This window comes from Fusarium redolens (genome assembly GCF_020744475.1).
Source record: "Fusarium redolens strain MPI-CAGE-AT-0023 chromosome Unknown BKA55scaffold_10, whole genome shotgun sequence".
Classification (NCBI taxonomy): Eukaryota; Fungi; Ascomycota; class Sordariomycetes; order Hypocreales; family Nectriaceae; genus Fusarium; species Fusarium redolens.
Window position 1 is genome coordinate 599391 of NW_025763673.1, and position 23157 is coordinate 622547.

Here is a 23157-nt window from a genome sequence, read left to right on the forward strand (position 1 = left end):
GAGGCAGATGATGTAGGGGGCGGAGGGGATTGGAATTCCCCCAAACCAACTCAATCTACTAATCTGTCAACATGGCACCTCAGCAGTGTTTGTAATTTACGGTACTTAGATATTAACACAGCTCTTGTACAGTAAGCATTTGTAGTCATGCAGTACGTCCGAAGATGCAATAGTGAGAACTGAAATCATGTATGCCATTGCCTTGACTATACCGGTACGACCCAGCTTTGCTCCAAACGACGCCATTCTGGCCCCTACACTACATATAGGATTTATTATCCTCTCAGGGGCCCCAAACTTTCTTTCAATTACCGAGACCAAGACGTAGTCCTTGACACTAGACCACCCACCTTCACTTAGATCAAGCTACGAAGCGGTCCCAAAGCCATAGTATCGATCGCATATAGCGTCATTGGGTGGAAGTCTGGGCATCCGAGGCAGGCTCTGGCTTCCCATCCAGCAGTTACTGTACGGTGTAATCGGGGGAGTAGGGTAGTCATGAACGTGCAGGACATTGTGTCCATTTTGGGAAGTACTGTAGATATTCCCCATGTATCTGTTAATGGTTTTGGCCCTGGGGGTAGCAGGGCCAGTCAGCGCTGACCTCAATTCAAGTATCAAGTCAAGTATTTCAAGTAAGTCAAGTAAGTTGACGGCCCTATATGTTTCAAGTAAGTAAGTTCATAATGCCTCAAACTTGATTTACTTGATTTACTTGAAATACTGTATTTTATGGGTTTTCCTGTGCGACGGTCCTGGGAGTGACGAGGCCCTTCGGGGTTCGTCGGGCCCAAGGTGTGGGGTAATGAATTTGATGTGGTCCGGAATGTGGCCCCGAGCTGATTGCACCAATGATGATCCAGGGACACGGTAGGAGTGTCGCGGATTTATTGTTTTGTTCGCCCGCGTGTTCGAGACGTGTCGCAGCTGACTCAGAACCCAAATCTGTGTGAGAAGCATCCACGATCCGCGGTTCGCCAATGATCCGCTATGACAGCACAACAGCAGTCGCTAGAAACGCTCCTGGGCATTAGCAGTCAGCGCAAATCACTGAAACAGCAGCTTGACGCTGCGTCCATCAAGTCTGAATCTGGGAGAACGACTCTTGCTGACCTCCCAACGGTTCAGATCGGCTGCAAGAGGTATATACCAGAGGAGTATATTGCCAACAAGAATCGCAAAGGCCGGCGGAGCTGGATTCAAGCCTACGGATTCTTCCTCACGGAAGTCAGCCCTGATTTGCGGACGTTGCAAACCTACTGGGCTTGCTCGAAATGTGATGAACGCGGGAAGAGCTCGTTGTTCGTCGCGACAAACACCACGTCGCCAATTGAACATCTCCGAAGGTATATGACATGCGTATGAGTCCGACATTTATTCCTTTTCAGCGCCTTACTGGATATAGGTCACATATGATCACTGAGGCGGACGGCAATGCGTACGAAGATTCGTCTCGCGCTGACAGTCAGCCCCCTTCGAAACGGCGCTGCCTGGAGCTTCCTACTGCAAGATCCAATGTCAATAAAGCGAAGGAGCTGACGGTCGGCTGGATCGTTACTGCCAATCTTCCTTTCACGGCGCCGTCGAATCCGTACTTGCGACGAATGCTCGACTTACACGATGCGTCATTGGCGAAAGAGGTGCCGTGGAGCCGGCAGTCGGTGCGTGATACCATGCGGAAATTATTCGAGGTGAAGAAGGGAGCAATATCGTGTCAATTGGAGAAGGCAGTCACAAAGATTAGCTTTAGCTTTGACATGTGGACTTCTCCAAACCGGTACGCTTTCCTTGGCCTCCACGCTCACTATCTCGACGCCTCCTATCAAGTCCAATCGCGACTTCTTGCCCTGCGCCGTGTGTGGGGAGCACATTCCGGAGATAACCAAGCAACGACAATATATGACATCTTCGGCGAGTACGGGATACGAGATCGGATTGGCGCGGGTGTCTGCGATAATGTCTCGTCCAATGACACATGCTTGGCGAGCCTCTATCGTCAACTTTCTCCTGCGATGGCCGAGGAGGATATTAGAAACAATCGAACACGGTGCTTTGGGCATATTGTCAACCTTGCAGCTCGAGCGTTCCTCTGGGGGGAAGATCCTGACTCGTTTGAGCGAAAAGCCTTCACCGAGGCGTCTTTCCAAGTTGAAGAGCGTGAGCTTCGACTTTGGCGGAAACGGGGAGCAGTGGGCAAGCTGCATAACATCGTCCGGTTCGTCAGGGCTTCTCCGCAACGGCGAGAGTTGATGAAATCTCTGGCATGCAGCCAGCGCGATGAAGACGATTATCACCTCTTTGAGGAGGACCGAGCTGCCATCGATCTCGAACTGATGCAGAACAATGAAACCAGATGGAATTCGACGTTTATGATGATCCAGCGTGCAATTCGAAAACGAGAGCAGATTGACCATTTCATCACATATCTCGACATGAAGGCAGCAGAGCCCCGACAACGGGTGCCTGTCCAAGATCACCTTTCACAGCAGGACTGGCTTCTCTTGGCGGAGATACAGAGTCTACTAAAACCACTCTACGAGATCACCATGAGGTGCCAGGGCTGGGCTAAAGAAGGCCGTTACGGCGCCTTGTGGGAAGTGATGATCGGAATGGAATATTTGCTCAACTTCTTCGAGGAGCAAAAGCTGATATTCTCGCCCCCGGATGGCACTGCTGATGAGCTACAGATTGCCAGAGCCTCGGCAACCACGAGTACAGCTTTCCAGTTCATATTCGCTCTTCTTATGTCTATTTTACTAAGACTTTCGCAGGATGTAGTCCTCCACGAGCTGACCAGGGTCGCGGACGCGAGAAACACTTGCCACAGCACACTCGAGACGAATATACCGGTGCATTCTCGCAAGCTGAGAGTCTTGATGATGACCACCGACGATGCATACAAATCTCTATCAATAACTGTTGGTCAAAACTTGACGAGTATTACAGTCTACTTGGCCAATCGCCACTTTACCCGGCTGCCGTTATTCTACACCCGCGCTGGAACGTGTCTTGGCTTGAGGCTAACTGGACTAGCCACGAGCAACTAGTGTGGCTACGGGATGCTAAGAACAGTGTCCGGGAATTCTTTGAACAACAGTATCCCCGTAAGGAGCAGTCTGAGGCAGCGAGAACCATGATAGGAAAAGCGATGCGGCAAGACGAGCCCAGCCAATTCGACCAGTGGATGCAGAGCTACGATCGGTACATGATGGAGGAAGAAGATGAGCTTGGAGTTTATATGAGGCAAGGGCCAGTCCGGCGAGAGAACTTGAACCCCATTCTATGGTGGAAGGAACACCAAGAAGAATATCCACGTTTGAGCAAGTTTGCCCTCGACATCCTGGCAATTCCTGCTATGTCTGTCGATCCTGAGCGGACGTTTAGTGTCACAAAGTTGACAATAAGCTCGCAAAGGCACAGCTTAAGCCCCGAGATAATAGAGGAAATACAGTGTCTACGGAATTGGCTAGGCCATCAAGCGATCACTGTGGGCGAGGTCGTCAGCTTTGGTGGGGACCTGATGGGCTGGGATGGAGGGGAGGCGTGAGAGTACCAATAGCTTTATCCTGGCCTCAGGTCAGCGCTTTCAATTCAAGTATATCAATTCAATTCAAGTTAAGTAAGTTCACGGACGATTTTATTTCAAGTAATCAAGTTACACCCCCGAACTTGACTTACTTGAATTGAAGTCAGCGCTGATATGCGATTCTTTGACCGCATCGCCTTGCGTTCATGTAAGCGTTAGTCATGGCTTTGTAATGCAATACACAAATGTGAAACACCACAGCCATTCGATGGCAGCTTGGCTTAAGCTCACCTTGTGTGTTGACTAATGAACCCGTTCCTTCGTAACGCCTGTAGAAAATCCTTTACCCCGCAAGTTGAGGTAATTTCAGCCAATAGGCGATATGGTTAGCACTAACAAGAACTAGGCACTGCACTATGAACACTTGGCTGACAGTTGGCGATCAAAAAGGCGCAGTTTTACACCGCGTACTTCGAAAACTCCAAAATTTCTCTTCTTACTTTCAAACGTCAAACTTTACTAAAAGATGAGGCTGTAATCTTTTCTGTTTATTCTTTGAAATGATCGTGGGGTACGGCAATTGGCCCAGATACGACCCACGATATTAAAAGTGACATTCTACAGAATAGGCCAATAGCAAGACCGCTTTCACAATGGCATGAGTCAACGGGTATATCGAAAAGAGGGGAGCGTGTTTGGCTAGCGCTCTTTCAATCGTACCCATTGGTGGAATGCAGGTCCGGTACCTATGCCATGTCAGGGCCGTTCCTAACCTCATGTTGGGCTGCGACACTAACCTTCTCGCCTCTGTCTAAAAACTCGGATTGGTTTATCACTCTGAAGACCCAAGTAAGTTCGACACTAGTTATTCTCTTTTGACGCATTAAAATGGCATACGAGCATATTGATTGGGATCTTTCAGAAGTCGTTAATACAAAATACATCGCTGCGGTCCGTACCCTCATTGAAGACAATTATCCACAGAGAGAACCGAAAAGCAGCAAATCTCCATATCTGTCAGATATTAAGGTGAATCGTGTATATTTCTTGATTCTGTCGCAATCGAAGGACTATTGAGACCTTATCTTCGACTGGTTCCTTCTAGGACTTGAGTCCTAGAAAGTCCTAGATGAAAGTCCTACGATCTAAGTTTAGGACTTCAAACTTTAATCCTGAACCTTAATCCTGAAGTTGAGGGTGAACCCTCCAACATTCAACAATATCCTATGGAGCATCTCGGATCCGAAAGGATTTCATTTTATCCATGAAAAAAGAATGATGAGAAGATATTGGGTCGCTATAATCCATTTCGTTTCAGGATCCCTTATAGTCTTACTGCATTACGTTATTTTTTCGAATTTGATTATACCATATGCTTGAACTCTTATGGCCTAAATATCACGCCTGCGGAGGAGCGCTTGAACTTCCTCAGAGAACACCACCTATTATATGCCGACATCCTCGAGGCTTTAAATGGAGATAATAATGCAGAGTCAAGACATCAGACGAAAATATACACAGACAGAATGTATCAGAGTGCTGGAATTCAGACCAGACATTTGAAACTTCCACGGAGTGAGAGTGCTCACATCAATTTCCGACTTTCACTGCTCGCTTATCTGGCCCTGGATATAGTTAGATCTGATGAGGAAGCCATTTCCACCGCCGCTAGAGTTAAAGTCTTAAAGCTGCTTTATAGTTTTGATATCGACTCCGTCGCCGCGGCATTCTCTGCTTACAACGAAGGCTTCTTGTTGAACGAGTCAGAGTTCGTGGAAGACTTGATTCCCGGATCGTTTATCAAGCATGCGACGGAAAAAGGGGGAACACCCCAGAATGATCTTTTCATCCGAAATTCCACAATCCGGAGTATATTTCGCATGCAGCCGCTGTACGGCCAGATCGATTTCGATGGAGGACTATCTATGTTACTTCACCACTACCAAGCTGAGACTGTGCAGATCTTACTGAGTTTCTTACGCCTCAACGTGGCAGTCGTGGCGCTGCCCAACAAACCCAGCTTCATGGGCGATGATTATGCAAAAAGAAACCGCGAATCAATAAAACTTGTTTTTCATTTGCTAGTTCAACTAAGCCAACTGGATTGGATACAGAAAAGAGAGTTGTTCGGTATTAAGGCAAGCTACCGTACAAGTACCAAAAACGCCAGACCGTCTAGTTTCCAATCTCGCGTTGGTGCTACAACTGGCGTTGGAGGAGTTTGCGATGAACTGGAATCCTTTTCCAAAGAGTCTTTGATCGCTCTGGTTCGCCAACAGCGAGCATACATCGAGCGCTTGGAAGAATTGCCCCCATCATTGACCACGAAGCCAACCACAACGAAGCTATCATTCGGTGATCCAAAAGGATATTTCTAGATATTTGGCCTCGATCCTAGAACTTCAGAGAACATTGATGAGATTTTAGCCCCCTATTATCGTGCTTTAGCATTAAAATGGTACCCGGACAAAAGTGGCGATAACCCCAAGAAAACTCAGAAGTTTAAGAAGCTCCAGGCCGCATACGAGGTACTTTCAGATCCTGAACAACGCAATCGTTACTTGAATTCTTGCCTTTTCTAAAGCGGGAAGAGTTGAGAAGATGATGTTCTATCAGCATAATCTCCATCGACTAGCGGACCATGCAACTTGTCCGACAAAAAGTATATTGGCTTGGTGTTGCATCTGTCAACCGAAAACAGATTAATTCGAGATTGAAGTTCTGTATACCATAGATTTAAAGCATATTTTAACCTCAAGTATTGCATTCCGATACATAAAGCTCTCTTCGCTAACCCTAAAATTGGCTAACACGTGAATGGTTAACTAACGAATGTACGAAATACCTAGACGAGATCTAGGACGAATGGAGACGGTTCAAGTTTTGCCACCTTTTGACTAAGGTTGCGGAAGTTGTGCAGCTCCGCCAATGGAGATAGCGAACCTGAAACCATATACCTCTGCCATACCTACATCGTAAGCCGTAAAAAAGGGTTTGGCAAGTGACTGGAGTCCGGACCAATCCGGTCTAGACCGAAGCCTTAATCTCTCCAACCTCTCCAATTTGTCGACGCTCAGGTTAGCGCAATAGTTAATTATGAACCTTTTGAAAATAATCCTCTAATGCTATACGACCTAGGCAGATATAGGTACTGGTATCAATAATCCCAATAAAGTAGACAGCAGATTCCACTATAGAGAATACCAAGGGATGAATCGGACAGGCGATCGGTAATAATCGCACTATGCTAGATAGCTCACCGGGGACCCTATACGAGAGGTAGATAGTCAAAACTTCTTTTATATCGCTTAATAGCAGCGACGTAAAAGGCACGCATTGAGTTCTAGTGTTCTCAGATATGCTAGCCGATATTATTTTGCAGTATTATACCACACTATTTTGAGACAATAATACGCAAAGAAGGATCGTAGTACAAGAGAGCTTCAAATTCCACAGTGAAAGGCGGTTATATTCTGCTAGTCCTTGTAAAGAATCAGCTTTTAAGGATCACTAAAATAAATCTCGGATGAAAATTACAGTAGGAAGTGTCCATAATGTAAGAAAGCTCAAGTATGCGTTCACACATGTGAGTAACACGCCCGCAGACCGCCGATCAAAACGGGAAAGATAAGTTGCCATAGTATGGGTGTATGGGAATGGACTGGAGATAGAAATATACGTACGAAGTGGGCAGGGGTACGCGACAATTAGGGGTACACGACAATTGGGAATAGAAGAGTAGGGTGCGACTGGTGTAACGGACTGTGTTCTCGCAGCGATCTATCACCAAGTCTAACACCTTCATGGTACATGATATTTTCTGTTCATCCACGTAGGAGCTCCTAACACACAGGTCTCCTTGCCGGCATCCTTGTGCCATAACATAGTCTGACATCAATGAATGTCGATTTGGTAACCGCGTCATTGCTTGAAAGATATCACGTCGAGCGTTTTCAAAGATGACCCGCCATTGAGTTCTCTCTGGCCATAGACCGGTAGATGCAAGAGCATGGCTGCCCAAGTCCTTGGCACTCATGTGTGGCTGATTCATCCGGTCAAAATACTTCTCCTCTCGCTCTAATACATCACTTAGATGGGCGCGCGCCTCGCAGTTCAGACTTCGGATATCTTGGCTCATATCAGGCCGAGATGATTTTGCAAGTCTCGCTCCCTTCTTCGATTTTCCAGTTTCTCGAAGGACCTCGAACCATCTACTACCTTCCCGAGAAGGGAAGAACCGTTGACAGGCGACGCCCTCGATCCATGGCAACTCAGCAGACGGCTCCACACCTGATATTGGCCTTCCTCTGTCTCGTGGGTTTTTCCAGAGGTGCTCCTTCGTACAATGGAGCCTCATCTTTTGGGCTTGGCGGAACATACGTCCACATGTCCGGCACTTCAGTCCGTCCAATCTCGGTGCAGCAAGGCAAGAAATCGGTTCAATCGGTATGCGTGGTAGTCGAAGCTTAGCTTGGCCTTGGAGAAGATTTGGGATTTCTTTGACCTGCTCTACCAACCTGCGCCGACATTCCAGAGAAATGTTGTTGTGTTGTGTCCTGAGGTGTGTGTTGACCTCGTTAGGTAGGGTTGCAAATCCGCATAACTTGCACACTAGAAGTTGATAATCTGGAAGAATAACGAATGGGTAGATTGGGTTGGACGATTGAGACTGCTTACTAGGGTCCATTGTCTTCATTAGCAAGAAACTTGTTATACTGCGATTAGGTATATGCTTCCCTATATCTCGGTCTTGGTTAAGGGGAAGATCTCTATAAACTATTTAAGAAGATTATTACTAGTAAATGTACACTGTGAATTACGCATACTCGCGCCCTCTCACCAACTACGCGTCTTAATTGACCCTGGTCTAAATGAAGTCTACCCTAGCATAAATGAAGTCTACCCCCTGTGAAACTCAAGCCTACTCCCTGTCAGGTGGGTCTAGAAATTAAATTCTACCCCCCTGTAAAAATCAATTCTACCCTGGGTTGCTTGACATAAAACAAATGAATTCTACGTAGAATTTATTTTGGTATGGAGCACTAGGTTGGGTCAGAGGCCGTTATCTTCTGGTGCTGCAATACGCTTCGGGTCAGCTAGTTCTAGTGCACCATAGTAGTCTATGATATCCTTGAGCACTTGTCCCTTGAGCTGATGCTGCCGTCGAAAATGTGACTCAATGCTGCTGCCGGGCCGAACGGCTGCTTGACATAGCCGGCAGATGAGTATTTGATAATCCTGATTGAGCTGTACGATGTCCTCCATTGTTATTTAATATCGCCTCTTTAATCTTAATAATAGAAAGTAAAGAGAGAAGAAGTCTTATTGTTTTTCTCTATTAACTAAAGTCCCCTTTCCTCTGCATTATACTAACCCCAAGCTCACACTAGCTAACCCCAAGTGTGGAGTTGGGGTTATTTTAAGCCAATCAGCAACTCGGCCCAAGCCCAACCGATTCAAGTCCAAATTCTAAGCGAGATAACCCAATTTATTAGGCGATTACTGTTCAATCGCCTCTTAATAGTACCTAGGTCAAATACACACACTTCCCTTCCCAGCCACCCTGAACGACGACGTTATCAAACATCCACTTCCCAACATCCTTTCGACTGACAAAATAACCAATCTCGGGACCTGGCTCTTCACATTCACCCTTTCCATCATCAGTGCCCCATTCCCAGCCTACTCTGAGCTGGTTTTCACCTTTCGCCTCTCCATCTGTCAAAATCAATGGCCGCATGATAACGAAATCCCGGATATAATCGTTCTTCCCTGCCATGATCACCTTTTCCATGCGTTTCTTATCGGCCAGAGGTCCCCCAAGAAGGTAGTGGTACGGAAGGTAAATTGGTAAGGGAATCCCTCTATTTCGCCCACAGCCTGCCGTACTAATTGCCACTAGAAGAGGTTTCTGTCCGGCACTCGTATTAGTGATAGAAGAGGCAGAAAGGCTGGACAGAGCGGCATATATGGTGTTCATAGCATCTTCGGTGATGGTAGGATCTGTGAGTGGAAAGGGTCTCATGAGGCTCCATTGGAAAGTTGGATAGGCGCCAACACCACTCAGAATAAAATCGACAACGGAGGCGGTGTGAGTTGGGCTGATAAGAGCTTTTTGGACGATGGCTGGATCCTTGATATCTCCTTCGTAGATCGTAAGATATTGGTTGATGGTGGCCAACGGGATTTTGTGCTCGTCAATTAAGATACTGCGCAGCTTCTCTGGGGTCCTCGCAACTGGACATAGTTAGCTATAAGCCATCCTGGAGGAGTGAAGCTGAGGGCGTACGAGCTGTGCAATAGAAGCCATCTTTCAGTGCGCTTGTTAAGGCCGCGGCTACGCACCCGCCGGTAGCTCCGAAGCATGCAATAGTTGGCTTCTCCTGAGGCATGATTGATGTTTATTCTAATGAAAGAAGTCGAGATGCTGGATCTGGTATTATAGGAATATGTGGGGTTGTTGAGTCTGGCATGTAAATGTTTAGACTAAAGTAAGGGCTCATTTTCAAGTCGAGGATTTCCGGGTATTATATGTTCTCTTCCTTGAACTCGTACATACGTGGCTTGAGCAAGGTCCCTTGCATCTACTCTATGAGAGTATATATTGAAGATTGGTAATACTACATCGTGTCTCGAATATAACCCTTGCCAATCCGGATTTGTGTTAGCGCGTAACGCACTTGCAGCTGACGACCCCAACCGCAAAGAGTAAGCAGCCTTCATTTCAGCAACATCTCACTCACAACGTAATCATTTAATTAATGCCTTGAAATCTCTAGCTAATCAGTCCCCAGCCACATCCGCTTCGTCGTCGTCCTCGGACCAACTGGACGATTTCTAAGCCAGGGCAAACTCGGTCTTCTTGTTGTCCCGAGCATCAAGCATTGTCAGCATAACCATTTTGGGATGAATTGCAATAAGTATGATTGGAGCGGCATTACTGACGTAGCCGAGAGAAAGAGGAGGCAGAATCGACTAAGACAGAGAGCATGGCGTAAGTTGGACTCTTCAGCGATAGAGTGAAACATTGGGACCCTTCTGATGGACCTTTAGGCGATAGAAAACGAGCTATTGACCGTTTAAACGCCCCTGCAGACTGGAAGAGTCAGAAATGGGAAGGCTATGGGATGCTGGTTAGTTTGAAGCCAGATCAATCAAGTCATCCCAGCTCTTCTTCGAATCATCCACAGAGGGTTGAGGTAATGAGCCCAAGACACCACGATCTACCCTCATTGGATACTGGGGAACTTATACCGCCACTGCTACCTTATTCGACACTCAATGCACCAGGAGAATCACCTCACCCAATTGTATTTCCACTTTCGGCAGACCACTGCCTCATCACACTTGTTCAGTACAATGTTGTCCAAGCCATCATACAAAACATGAGCATTCTTTCAACCTTACACCATCTCCCGCCAGGTTGCCAAAACGCGTTCGGCGTTTCCAAAATCAATTTTGTGGCACAGCACCGAATTCCAGAGGATCTCCAACCAACGCACATACAGCGCGTAGTATCCGCTCCTTTCTGGATCAATGCTATCCCATTCCCAGGCCTCCGTGATAATCTCATTCTTATGGCCGATAGATATAATCCTCGTGAGCTTCTCCTTGACCTGGGGCTGAGGGTGTATGAGGGCTTTGATGATACTGAACGATGTGGCTTCTTGGTATGGGATAGTCCATGGAGTGGACATGGATGGGAAGTAAGTGAGGGATTTGTGAGAAAATGGGGTTTCTTGCTGAAGGGGTGTGAAACGGTACTTGAGTCAACGAACCGCTGGAGACAGATGCGTGGAGAGGATAAACTAGTTATCAACCTTGAATGAGGTAATATTCTACTCAAGTATTCTTGATCAAAACGCGCCGCGTTTCGTCTTTTGGGCCAATCAGAGCCTTTAGATTTCTACTCCCATTTGGGGGCTCAAAACGGGGCGCGTTATTGTTTAACGACGTTTAGCTGCAACTTAAAACGCGTCGCGTTTTCTGTCCCGATGTCCCGTGCCATCCCTGTAGAAACCAATTGACCTCTAGCTCATCCGTATCCTCCTTCCTAGCTAGTGCTTCTATATCAACTGGTTGATAACGATGCCAGACGACGAGTATTCTACTTACGCAAGGCTTTATAGCCAACTCTCGTTAGAAAAACTTGCTGAGCTTGATCACATTGGCCTGCACCTCAACTCGCCCGAGCCTCACTACAAGTCAGCAACGACCCAGCCCGGCTAGGTCGTAGAAAATACCATATAAATGAAAACCGCGCTATTGAAACCCGGGGGGCGCCAATAGGTGCGCACCTGGATGCGCACGTAAGTGTCACGTGTTGCGCACCCGGTGCGTCTGTAAGGGAGTTATGTAAGCCCAACACCCTTGTAAGTAAATTCCAGCTGATACACTTCACTAGAGCACGGACGAGAATAGACACACAGCATCCGCTACACACAACATGGGGTGAGATCCCCGCAAAGCAGACTTGCAAGTATCTGGGGCTCATCCTGGACTCTGCACTACAATGGAAACCCCATTTAGATGAGGTACAGCGGAAGGCGACAAGGACGATCTCAGCTCTCCATAGCCTGGGAAGCTCGACCTGGGGCCTTACGTTCCATGACATGAGAAACATCTATCGGGGTGCTGTGCTGCCGCAGATCATGTACGCGTGCTCCGCGTGGTCGAACGCCAACTGGAAAACACGGAACACGCCGTACACCCACAAGACATTGGAGCAATTACAACGTCTACAGGCGCGAGCGGCCAGGGCAATTTCTGGTGCTTTCAAAGCCACATCAATTCCAGCCCTGGATGTCGAGACATATCTCCTTCCCGTCGAGCACCAGATCTGGAAACACAACGCCGAGTGTCTAGGAAGAATCACCCTCGGGACAGAAACCCTTGGGGAACAGGAACAACAACGTCGCGCAAACCGCATACGAGAGCGGAACATCAGAATGAGCCCACGCAGAGCGATACAGAAGGCCATACAAGAAGAACAAGGATTCAGTCTCAAGGAACTAGAGGTAATTACCCCGTACGTCGTCGCCCCATGGTGGATAGGCCCGAAGACGTTCATCGGGGAGAATGCCGAGAAAGCACGGTCAAGGCACCAGCACAGCATCGAAAAGGAGCCTGACGCCATACACATATACACGGACGGAAGTCGTATCAACGGTCACGTGGGTTCAGCAGCAGTATGTACCACCACCAATCAAGCCAAGAGCGCCTATATGGGTGAAGACACTGTATCGACAGTATACGCCGGTGAGCTTCAGGGGGTCTCCTTAGCTCTCCAGATCGCTCAACAAGATCGAGATCAAGGCAACGTCAGAACGAAAGTCATGATCTACACAGACAACCAAGCAGCCATTAGGTCGGTAGCGAGGCCAAGGGGTAAATCAGGATCTTACCTTCTCCAAGACATCACACAGAGGATACAGACACTGCGGGCGCAAGGCTTACCAGTCGAGGTTCGATGGATTCCAGCCCACAAGGGGATATACGGTAACGAAGCTGCCGATCGAGCAGCCAAGGAAGCCACGGGATGGAGACAGAGAGGACCACCAGGTCCAAGGGCACAGCAGCCTCCAATATTACGCTCATTGAAAGCCACACTGAAGATGTGGTCGCGCAGAGTTGTCAACAGGAGATGGCAAGCACAATGGCATCAGGAAACTAGGGGTAGGGCAACCTTCCGGCACACACCAGAACCAACACCGAGAGTACTACAGCCACACAAGCACTTCGCCAAGAGGCAGAGCGCCATATACACTCAACTTCGCACCGAGAAGATCGGGATGAATGACTTCCTCTTCAGACAAAGAGTACCAGGGTTCACGGACCCGGGATGCGACTGCAGAGAAGGGCGACAGACAGTGGCTCACATTCTGCTCCAGTGCAGGAAGCACTCTGCACTCCGAAACCTGGAACTAGGACAATGTCCAGGACGTCAAAATCTTCGAACACTGCTGAGCGAGCGCAAAGTAGCAGCAAAAGTCGTCAAATTTATGGAGCAAACCCAGATCCTTGGGCAATTCAGGATCAGTTCCTGACCAGACAAAGCTGAGCACTGGGGGGAGACTGTAGGTAGAAAGGACCCGCACACGAGGCGGACAGTCCGCCTTGCTGGAGGCAAAACACACATGTACATTAGTATCTCAAACCACGATCTATGGAAGCTGGCCGGCCGACGTAGATAGAAGTTAGGGAGGAGGAGAAAGTGGGAAGTTTGGAGACAGCTGGCCAAATATCGTTTGATGTCTGGCGAAGTGGGGCGGCACGGATGAATACTCGGTGCGTCTCGGCTGTCGGCCAAACCCCACTAGCCGGGCATGGCTGCTGTTAAAAAGCGGCTAAAACCGAGTAGGAATACAACCAACCAACCAACCAACCAACACCCTTGTATGCCAGCCAGCCTATTGTATTTTATTGTATTGCTTCTAATCTCTAGATGACGAACTGCTATACAGATTTTTTCTCACGGTGCCATAATTGGGATATAAGTAATGTAGGCGTTAATAATAATCTAGGCAGTAACTATGATACAGTCTTCAGCCTGGTTATCGTTCGAGTACAGAGCTTGTTGGTCGATCATGTCCTGCTCAACCCTCTTCGCCTGTTCGCCAGAGGGTTGTCGCCCATCTCCTGGGCGACTTGCCTCTCCACACGTTCATCTTCTACCCTGGTCCAATCCAAGTACGACATCATCTCCTCCTTAGTCCACTCCCGTCCAGGTATCGTTGATGTGCATCGCTTACCCATCTGCTTATAATCCAAACACCAGCTGTAACTTGTCTTATCGTAGCGTTGAGGGAGGCCCATTGCCTTTCGATATTCCTGGTTAGTCTTTAAGCTACCTCGAGGCAGCTTGTTATACCATGCCATCCGTGCTGCAACATATCGATCATATATAGCACGAGGGTCATCATAGCGTATGTCTGGCCCCGACGCTGGTACCGATGGCGGCATATCTGGTGGTGGAGGTACATCCGCTGATGAGGATGGCAGTGCTATTATATCTGGCGGGGACGGCACCATCTCTTGATCACATAGCGCCGCTGGCGGCGCTACCTGCTGCTGTGGCAAAATTGAGCATAAGGATGGATCGGGAACTGGCTGTTGAGCCGAACTTGGTGTAGTCGATGGCGGCAGCGTATTTGGGGGCGCTGTAGAAGCTGAGGGAGATACAAGATGCGCATATCGCAATGGGCATGCCTTTGAGCTCATCCTGTGGCCCTGTGTATGACATCTTGAACATTTGGGGTTGGCTCTCGTCTGTGATGCTTGTTCGACGATCTCAAATGCACATGGCTCGCGCTGAGTGCTAGTCTTCGGCAATGTTGACGTAGCTGGCACCTGATCGAACTGACGGCGGGGCTCTATGAGCAATTGAGGGTTTCCTTCTCGTTGAAGATGCCAATGCGTATGGAAGTGGTGTAGTTGAAGCGGATGATCTTGTTGTAGAAGAGGCTCAATTGTGTGAGCGCAAGGGAGCCCAAGCGTTGATGAGAAGACTCCTGTGCAGGCAGGGAGTCTGTCCTGTTGGAGCCGCTTTCTCTGCGCCTCAACCTTCCGCAATGCCTCGTGAGATACCCAGCCTCGTATGATGCTGTATAGACTCCCTGAGAGTTCTATGGGTGTTCGGATTTGCTGCTTCACCTGGTTTGCTCGGAGCTCAGCTACTTGGTTAAGTATCGCCAGCTTGATAGCCCTCCAGGCCTCAAAGAGATCTAGCTGGGAAGTATCAAGATACACTTTGATGAGCTGATGAATACCCTCGCCTCGAGATGTAACCACATTCTCAAAGTGAAGATACCGATCAACCCAAGCTTTCACGAGCTTTGTTTTGTAGAGGTCAAGCCATGTTTCGATGATGTAGGCGACCTCCCGGGCGTGAGCTGAAGCCTACCGGTACAGGTACCTGAGAGAATTCTCGCCAATCTCAGCTGGACTCACGACTCGCACTGTTAGCCACCCTTAAGTATATGGAACACGTTGATTAGCACTTTCATAAGTTTGGCTCATCCAAGTGTTTAACAGGAGCTGGAGCGTCGCGCGCAAGCAGGGATACGTCAAGATGACACGTCGAAATGACAAACCCTCTAAGGAGCAGGTTTGTACGCAACGTAATATGAACGCGCGCGAATGAGTCATTAAGCCAAGTTCAACGGATATCTGGATCATTTTAGTAACTCCCTTCGATAGAATATTGCTCATAGAGCAGACTAATCTATCGCAACGTACAAATAGATGGAGAGCGAGGTTGTGCCTGGAGCAGAGTTCGATGCCTGGCACTAATGTCAAGGATTTTTGAGTATCTCTTTCTATTGCGGTACATTAAGCACGACATGAATGCCGGAACGTAACTGTAGAAGGTAAAGGATAGACAGAACAGTTTGGACCCTAATGGCAATATCGGTGTCTCATAGGAACTTAAAGTGAATGCATCATTCCGCAAGATTAGCGAAGTCAGTGAATTAGAGTTCAAGGTTTTTTGATCAAGCCGTTCTTTCTCAAATATAAATATTGATCAAATTTGAAATATCGCGCTAACAACGCCAATCCTCACTCCACTACTATCGAGATCTCAAGATTGAATTAACGAATCTCTCACACAAGATAAGTGCCCGTTGAACTGCTCCTTATGCTGAAGGGGCAGACGTAAAGGAACCCGCAGGAGGAGTGCCGTCGGGACCGCCAGATCCAGCACCCTCGGAGTTACTGTTAGAAACACCTCCATCCTTAGTCAGATAAGCCGCATAACTGGTGGAGTATGTAGCAGTTGCGTTGACTCCGATAGTGAGCCAGGAGAAAATTCCATCCTCAATGCTATCGCCAAGAAAGACATATTTGAACACAGGATCTGAATCACTATCCTCAGTCTCTAGGCCAAAGACGCGATCCTCTGAGTTTAGAGTAATATCAACGTCGCTTGTGTTGTAAGGATAAGTGGCCTCAACCTGAGTGATAAGATCTTGGTCGAAGAAAAGCTGACCGATATGTGAAACCCTACCACCTGAGAGGGTCTGATTCGAGAGCAGAGTGGCATTGACGTGGGCGACGACGTGAACGTGGGTCGCTCGTCCACTGTAATGACCTGGGAAGATGGGTTTGAATACAGCGATGCCGTCTTGATCTGTTTCTTGAATACCACGAAGAGCGGTGCGGTCGAGGTTGGAAGCGTCGTCGCCATTTCCATTACTGCTGTCCTGAACCCCAGAGTAGACACCAGTCGAGTTGCAGTTCCAGACATCCCAGTAGAGGCCCTGCATTGGCTCACAAGTCTTGATATCGATGAATTGAGCGTGCATATAGTTGACAACACCAGGCTCGTCATCAATGAGGTCCTCGCGCAACAGCTCGCCCTTAACCCAAAAGGGTCCAATCTCACCATCGGGGGACAAAATGCAGCTGGTGTTGGTAAAGAAGACATTGGAGTCTGTATTAAGCGAGATTCCAGTTAAGTTGGAATGGTGATCTGTTGCAAGGACCATGTCGGTGTCGCGAGTATCAAGAGGCTTCCCTACGTATGCTACTTAGTACCCTGGTCTGTGTCTTGAAATGCCGGGACTTCATACCTTCATTAGCATTTCTCTTTAGATGCTTACTAACAAGTGCATGACGATGAGCTTCTGCCCTCTTGGTGGTACCAAGTGCTTCCAGGTGCTTGGCACAAGCTTCAAGGCCTCGACGCGACTGAGCCAAGAATGCTCGCTTCGCCATGGGATCGAGGGTGTCTTCCTCGTGTGCACCTGGATGAGCAAAGGCCCCCATGACTAATGCGGCAGCAACGAAACTGGTAAGCTTGACCATGGTGCAGAATCGAAGAATTATTTTGACTGTGTGTTTGAAGAAGGTATAGAAATCAATTAAGGGAGGATAAGACGACTTGAATTTGTATCCTACAAAGACCAAGCTTGAAAGAATTCGAATGGCACTATATACCCCTCACCCTCTTGATGAGCCATCTATGTAAAGCCCCTATATTTGCCTTGCTGGAAGTGAATAAGACGTGATGTGGGTGGTTTTCACGTTGAGGCAAAGCTGCATCCTGGTATTCAGTTGCGTAATACCACTTCCAGACTGCCTACCTCGAGTGACGAACTACTGTAATCTTGACGCGTCATGGTTGTTTAAACGTGGGTCATAAATCCGAAGGTGTAGAATAATAGGTTGTGTTTCGAAATCGAATAGCAAAGCAGACGTTTCAAATACCTGGGATTACGCAAGCATAGTGGGTCTGCCGTCTGGAATGTGGCCTTATTGTAAAGGCAGGATGCTTGCTTCGGCGCTAACGACACTTGGAAGATAGAGTCGGGCGGTGATGTGGGGGATCGTCTCCCAGGACTACTCCTTAAAGTGTTATAGCGTCACTGATCTTGGTGAATCGCCGAAAAAGTTGACGACACAGTCTACGGTAGCAAAAACACAGACATGGGCAGGGCACCTGGACGGTGCGGCTTGACACATGGCTCTGAGACTACCTCAGTACTAACAACTATGGCCTACTAGACAATAGTAGGGTTCCCATCACCCAGTTCAACCCCCCTGCTTACGCTGTATGCTCGATTTCGTACGGGGAAGCGCCCACTTTTGCTTTCTTGGGGGCTACGTAGCTACATTCTCTTTCAGAGATATGGCAGTTGGAACATTTCGGTTGCTAGCACAGCAAAAGAGTTAGAGAACCGCTCGGTAGATTATGATGAAGGCAACAATAATAACCTTTTCGTCGCACTTGATGTGGCGCTTCTTGCAAGTGACGCACCCATTCCGAGACTTGCGATCAGGCTGGCGGTCCATTCCATTTCCATCCACGCAGCCTCTTGTAGAATGGATGGACGTCCATCTAGGCCCACCTTGGATGGGATGGATGGAAATGGACGCTAAGAGTGGGCCCGTGGAATGGATGGACGTGGAAATGGAAATGCGTGGACGCTATAAAGGGACAGTACACGTGATCCTCCCACCCATTGCCTCCCGGGCATCCGCAAAGCTCATTTCAGCTAACAGATCAGTCCCTGGCACCTTTACATCCTCAAGAGCTTCTCCGCGCTCTTAATATAGCCTCCGCAATGCCATGATCTCACCGTCTGTGTCATCCCGATCGTACTAGCGTCCAGCCTGGCACGATCGTCTCGAACCATTCGACCGCATGTTGAGACGAGCCTCTCAACATCAGCAGACATAGGAAGGACAGAGAGCACATCGAGAGCCATTTGTGACCGACGTGGATACTCTTCCCGTCTCTCATACCAATAGCTAATAGGATCTAGGATATTTTGGTCGGACTTGTAGACGTCACGGAACCAATCGCTGTATTCGTCGCCAACAGCATGTGTAGAACTGCTAGCCGCGCCCTCGGCTTGCAACAAGGTAGTCATCGATGAAGGTGGTTGTAATACAGTCGGGGCCTGACGAGATTCTTCACGATACTCGTCAAAGGGATTCCGATATATGCGCCGCTTCTTCGTGACCGGCTCGCCGCGTTCTCGATCTCGAGAGATAATTCGCGGCTCGTAGTGAGACCGGTATAGTTCTTCTACAAGGGACTTTGCAGTTTGGATCCAGTCTGGGCGGTCCGTCCACACCTCCTCGAAATATCCCCAACGATACGCTGGGTGACGTGCAATGGCGGCATAATAAACCGGCGTCTCGTCAAGCCGCGAGTAGTACTTGTCAATCTTTTTCCAACAGAAGTTAATATTAACCTTGAAGTGCTCGGGATCGGGATATCGATGGGCAGCAGCCTTATATACCTCCATTTTGCCAAGGAGGTATTCATAGCCAAGCAGGGTATCCCACGGACACCCATATGCCCCAATGTATCCTTCCTTCCGCTTGCGCTGCTGACCGTCGCCTTCGAGAGTAATCAAGATGTGCTCGAAGTGTTGAAGGACCTCGTTAAATAAGGAAATAATAGTTTCATTATCGCAACATGCGGGATACCACCCACCTGCATCGTTTGGCTCCTAAAAGGCTCAGGCTTTAATCCCTCCGTGGCATACATATATGCCACTATCATCGTTATCGGATGGGTCTGCCTGGTGACTGGACAGTCTGTCGTGCTATACTCCCGGCTACATCTCGTCGACCATAACCCCAGCCACCTCCGGCTCGTTCTCGCTATGATCCTGACCAATATCGTCGTCTGTCACGTCCTCGGTCTTATTTTTATATACGGCATACATTCGCCGCATGCCAAACGCTTTGCGTTAGTCTATTCTGTGCAGGCAAAAATCACCGTTAGCCTCTTTTTCGTGCAGGAGTTAGTAATCTCGGGATTATATATCTACGCAACTATTCAGCTCTTCCGCGATTCGACATGGCGCACTCAGTCGGCTCGCAAAAGGATGCTGCGTATTATCATGAATATCATCATCATCCTCGTCGATATCCCGATCCTGGGGCTAGAGTATGCGGGATACTACCAGCTTCAGACGGCCTATAAGGCGATGGCCTACTCGATCAAACTTAAGATCGAGTTCAGAATCCTCAACGGCCTTGTTGATCTGACAAAAACCGATATCCAGACGAGATCTATCGATTGACGCGATAATTATACCGACAGTCGCAGCTGCCCGTCTAGAAGTGGTAAGTCGGCACGACCTATGATCTTTGATAACTAGAGGATACAGACGAGGAATTCATACGGAACGCAGGACGCCGGGTACTTTTCTGACGCAGCGCTGCCCTTAAATCAATCCAAAGCAAACAAATTGCCAAACAAATCTAATAAAAATAAGATTCCGGATTTGAAATGCCATTTGGCATAATTAATATACAAAATAGCAAGGTGGCCCAGCAGGCTGTCAAGTTTATCTTCTTTTTGGCACGTCGACGTCGGCTAAGTATGTCATTCTCCTGCCGAAGGATCTGGTTCTCCGAACTCAGCAATGTTGTTTATCTTGCGCAGTAGTGCTGGGTGAAAATATATTTTATGAAACTTGGTTGTTCATTACTGAGATGAGAGTTCTTCTCGGGTTTATATCTCTAATTGATTTCATCTAGGACTTTGAACTTTAAATCTAGGACTTTCAGACTAACAGTCTGAATCCTGAAGATAAGGGGAATTCCCGGACTTTCCAACATATTTTCAGATCGATTTCGATATTATCATCATAAGTATTATCTCTATCCTTAATTCGACTCTCTAGCTACCTTATTATAAGCCCTTAGATTCGCTATCTAACCTCACTCACGATCAGCCGATATTATCCTACCCCGATTCTCATACCTAGGCCTGCCTATATTACTCGCGCGAGTTTCCGGCTGAGCCATTCGGTATCCTATACACACGAGCTTCCATCCCTCTATATAAACTCCAGCTACTCTTCACGCAGTTTAGCTAGCTTATACTCCTGGCATAATACCTGCTCAGTATCTAGTAGCTATATGATATATGCCATAATTATCCGTCTAATTAACTCGGGGACAAATCATGACACCTTGCGGGCATTGTATCAGATCGCTTTTGCCTTTCTCGGTTATTAATAATTAAAACCTACCCGTCCGTGACGAATTTATTCCAGATAAGCTGCTACGAGTCGCAATACTATAGCATCGCCACTTCCGGACCCCTACCTAGTAGTCCGGCCTATATATATATAAGCAGTATAAACGCCTCACGAAGCAGTCGCAATTATCGAAGCTGCCCTTTGATGCTATCCTGTCGTACCGAGCGTGCTTAAAGGGTTAAAGTGAACATGATGAGCAGCAGCAAATGTGTTGATAATTGTTGTCTAAGGTGTGGGGTACTCTAGCCCACAAGTTTTACTTGAAGCACGCAGCTGGATTACTAAGTATAGTTGTTTCCTGAGGCTCGTTGAGATTGTTGAGATTCATGGTTTAACGGATCAATGGCTATTCCGATCCATTGGTGGCTGGGATGAAGATGTCTTGTCAATAGCTTCCGCTAGTTAGCGCTAGTTTTTCCTTTTCAATATACAACACAATATGCTCGTTTCAACAGAGATCCTGCCTGGCTTGCGACATATGAGTCGTTTGCGCCCGCAACGAGGGTCGTCGTGGAGGGCTTGATGTTTGTCGCCGTGTGCGAGGCCCGGTCTCGGCCGGGTGAAGCCGAAACGGTACGACACGGGGATCGCCACTGGTTCCGAGAAAGGCGCCCCCTCCACACCGATCTGCATGCCTAATTGGCCCACTTGGGGCTACCCCGTGGGAAACTGATTTGAAGGCGGAAGTAGTGACGCCTTGTACCAATCTGAACCTGGCGAATATGCGAGGATACCTTACTAGGGGTGCTGCAAGTCGCCCATCCCTGCCACTCGTACCTCCGGGGCGGGGGTCTATTGACTAGCAAAAGTCGGGATGATTTGCAAAAAAAAAAAAAAAAGAAAAGAAATTGGTACCTCTGTATACAGCCATTTTCTTAGCGATCAGATGCCACTTCATTTCAAGCATACTTCTCTGCATTTGCAGGTCAATTGTTACACACGCATCTAAAGGAGCATCGGGACCGCCAAATTGACAGCTAGGGAGTCGCTTTTTTCGCCCTCAATTAAGGGATTACATAGCTCTTCAACTGATAAATTGAAATCGATGACAATTTCAGATCTCTCTCGCTGTTTTCGCCCTTGACTGTGATGAATTCCTTCACGTCATCCTAGCCTTCAATTTCCTTGATTATCTCTAGCCCGTCAGCCTCATAGCTCAAGATCAGAGCTTTATTTGCACGCCTTCCTTGCTCATCTAATACGAAGAATCTAAGAGCCTCTGCAATGACTGTAGTGCCATGAAAAAAGGGCATTTTCACGGCTGGCTGCCACTCAGGAAGAAGCTTATTCTGTTCCTGAAGCTCACGATGCAACGCATATCTTTGACTGAGCGATACAGCCGAGTTAAGCTAGACACGATAATCAGCCTTATACCACCAGGCAGCCTGATTCTTAAATTGCAAAAGAGACCTCCAATGCTTCTTCTTATGACTCAAGATCTCCTTGGTCTTCACATCTCTGACGCTACGCCGTACGCGTGCCCTGACCTCTTTAAACCACCTCCTGATGTAGACCACCTTGTCTGTTACATATCTCTTTAAAAGGCGGCACTCTTCCTCTTCCTGAGCAGCTTGTCGATTGTACTCATCGCGGGCGACACGCAGCCTTGCATCAGAGACGTGAATTGGGCCGTACTTACATATAACTGACGTCCCTTCCTCGAGCCTAGCTCGTCTTAATGCCTTCTCTTTAAGACGATGCATCTCCTGAGTAGCGGCGATGCCGTTGAGTGCAAGTGCCATGTGCCCTTTTCGCATTTCATCGTAGGTACGTGGAACGGACGGAGTCAGGGGGACACCAGAGGCAATAAATGCCTCTAATCGCAACCTCGCATACTCGGAATAGCGTTCGATTGTGCGCATACGTATAAAAAATTTAAAAAAAATGGGGGGGGGGGGGTCGACATCATCCTAGGTCAAATTGCACCTCGGGGAAGGCGTCTGGAAGCTGTACAGGGGGCAGGGTGCAGGGTGCAGTCTGAAGCGGCTGTCCCCTCTCTGACGTAACCCGGAAGCTCCTTGTGCAACACTTCTTCTGCCAATGACGATAAGGGGTCTTTCAATTGACCTAGCACAATAGAGGGGTCAAAAGGAAAGATACCGCACTTCTGCCAAGCTTTAATGA

The 23157-nt window shown here is 48.0% G+C and overlaps 6 protein-coding genes across 6 annotated transcripts; 3 read left to right on the forward strand and 3 right to left on the reverse strand.

Annotated features, from left to right (window-relative positions):
• Window positions 1–4722: 4722 nt before the first annotated feature.
• On the forward strand, window positions 4723–6333 carry BKA55DRAFT_571668 (uncharacterized protein). The gene has a single exon (XM_046193091.1). The coding sequence runs from the start codon at window positions 5053–5055 to the stop codon at window positions 5902–5904; it is 852 nt and encodes a 283-aa protein (XP_046047966.1). The 5' UTR covers window positions 4723–5052; the 3' UTR covers window positions 5905–6333.
• An 806-nt stretch (window positions 6334–7139) lies between these two features.
• Window positions 7140–8213, reverse strand: BKA55DRAFT_514170 (uncharacterized protein; the record flags this gene model as incomplete). Its single annotated transcript, XM_046187952.1, has 1 exon — window positions 7140–8213. The coding sequence occupies one exon, from the start codon at window positions 8211–8213 to the stop codon at window positions 7140–7142; it is 1074 nt and encodes a 357-aa protein (XP_046047967.1).
• An 840-nt stretch (window positions 8214–9053) lies between these two features.
• BKA55DRAFT_514599 (uncharacterized protein) lies at window positions 9054–9918 on the reverse strand (the record flags this gene model as incomplete). Its single annotated transcript, XM_046187975.1, has 2 exons — window positions 9054–9763; window positions 9816–9918. 2 exons carry the CDS (start codon window positions 9916–9918, stop codon window positions 9054–9056), a joined length of 813 nt encoding a protein of 270 aa, XP_046047968.1.
• A 346-nt stretch (window positions 9919–10264) lies between these two features.
• Window positions 10265–11440, forward strand: BKA55DRAFT_571671 (uncharacterized protein). The gene has a single exon (XM_046193092.1). It carries the CDS (start codon window positions 10654–10656, stop codon window positions 11353–11355), a length of 702 nt encoding a protein of 233 aa, XP_046047969.1. The 5' UTR covers window positions 10265–10653; the 3' UTR covers window positions 11356–11440.
• A 4721-nt stretch (window positions 11441–16161) lies between these two features.
• On the reverse strand, window positions 16162–17332 carry BKA55DRAFT_595065 (Intradiol ring-cleavage dioxygenase; the record flags this gene model as incomplete). The annotated part of the gene is made up of 2 exons (XM_046195747.1): window positions 16162–17042; window positions 17098–17332. 2 exons carry the CDS (start codon window positions 17330–17332, stop codon window positions 16162–16164), a joined length of 1116 nt encoding a protein of 371 aa, XP_046047970.1.
• Window positions 17333–19437: 2105 nt separating this feature from the next.
• Window positions 19438–20067, forward strand: BKA55DRAFT_514655 (uncharacterized protein; the record flags this gene model as incomplete). The annotated part of the gene is made up of 1 exon (XM_046187983.1): window positions 19438–20067. A coding segment is annotated over one exon (630 nt), but the record flags the coding sequence as incomplete, so codon positions are not given.
• Window positions 20068–23157: the final 3090 nt, after the last annotated feature.

Bases quoted from the DNA above. Each gene is read 5' to 3' on its own strand.
- BKA55DRAFT_571668 (XM_046193091.1), top strand. From the start codon at position 5,053: ATGTATCAGAGTGCTGGAATTCAGACCAGACATTTGAAACTTCCACGG.
- BKA55DRAFT_571671 (XM_046193092.1), top strand. From the start codon at position 10,654: ATGCTGGTTAGTTTGAAGCCAGATCAATCAAGTCATCCCAGCTCTTCT.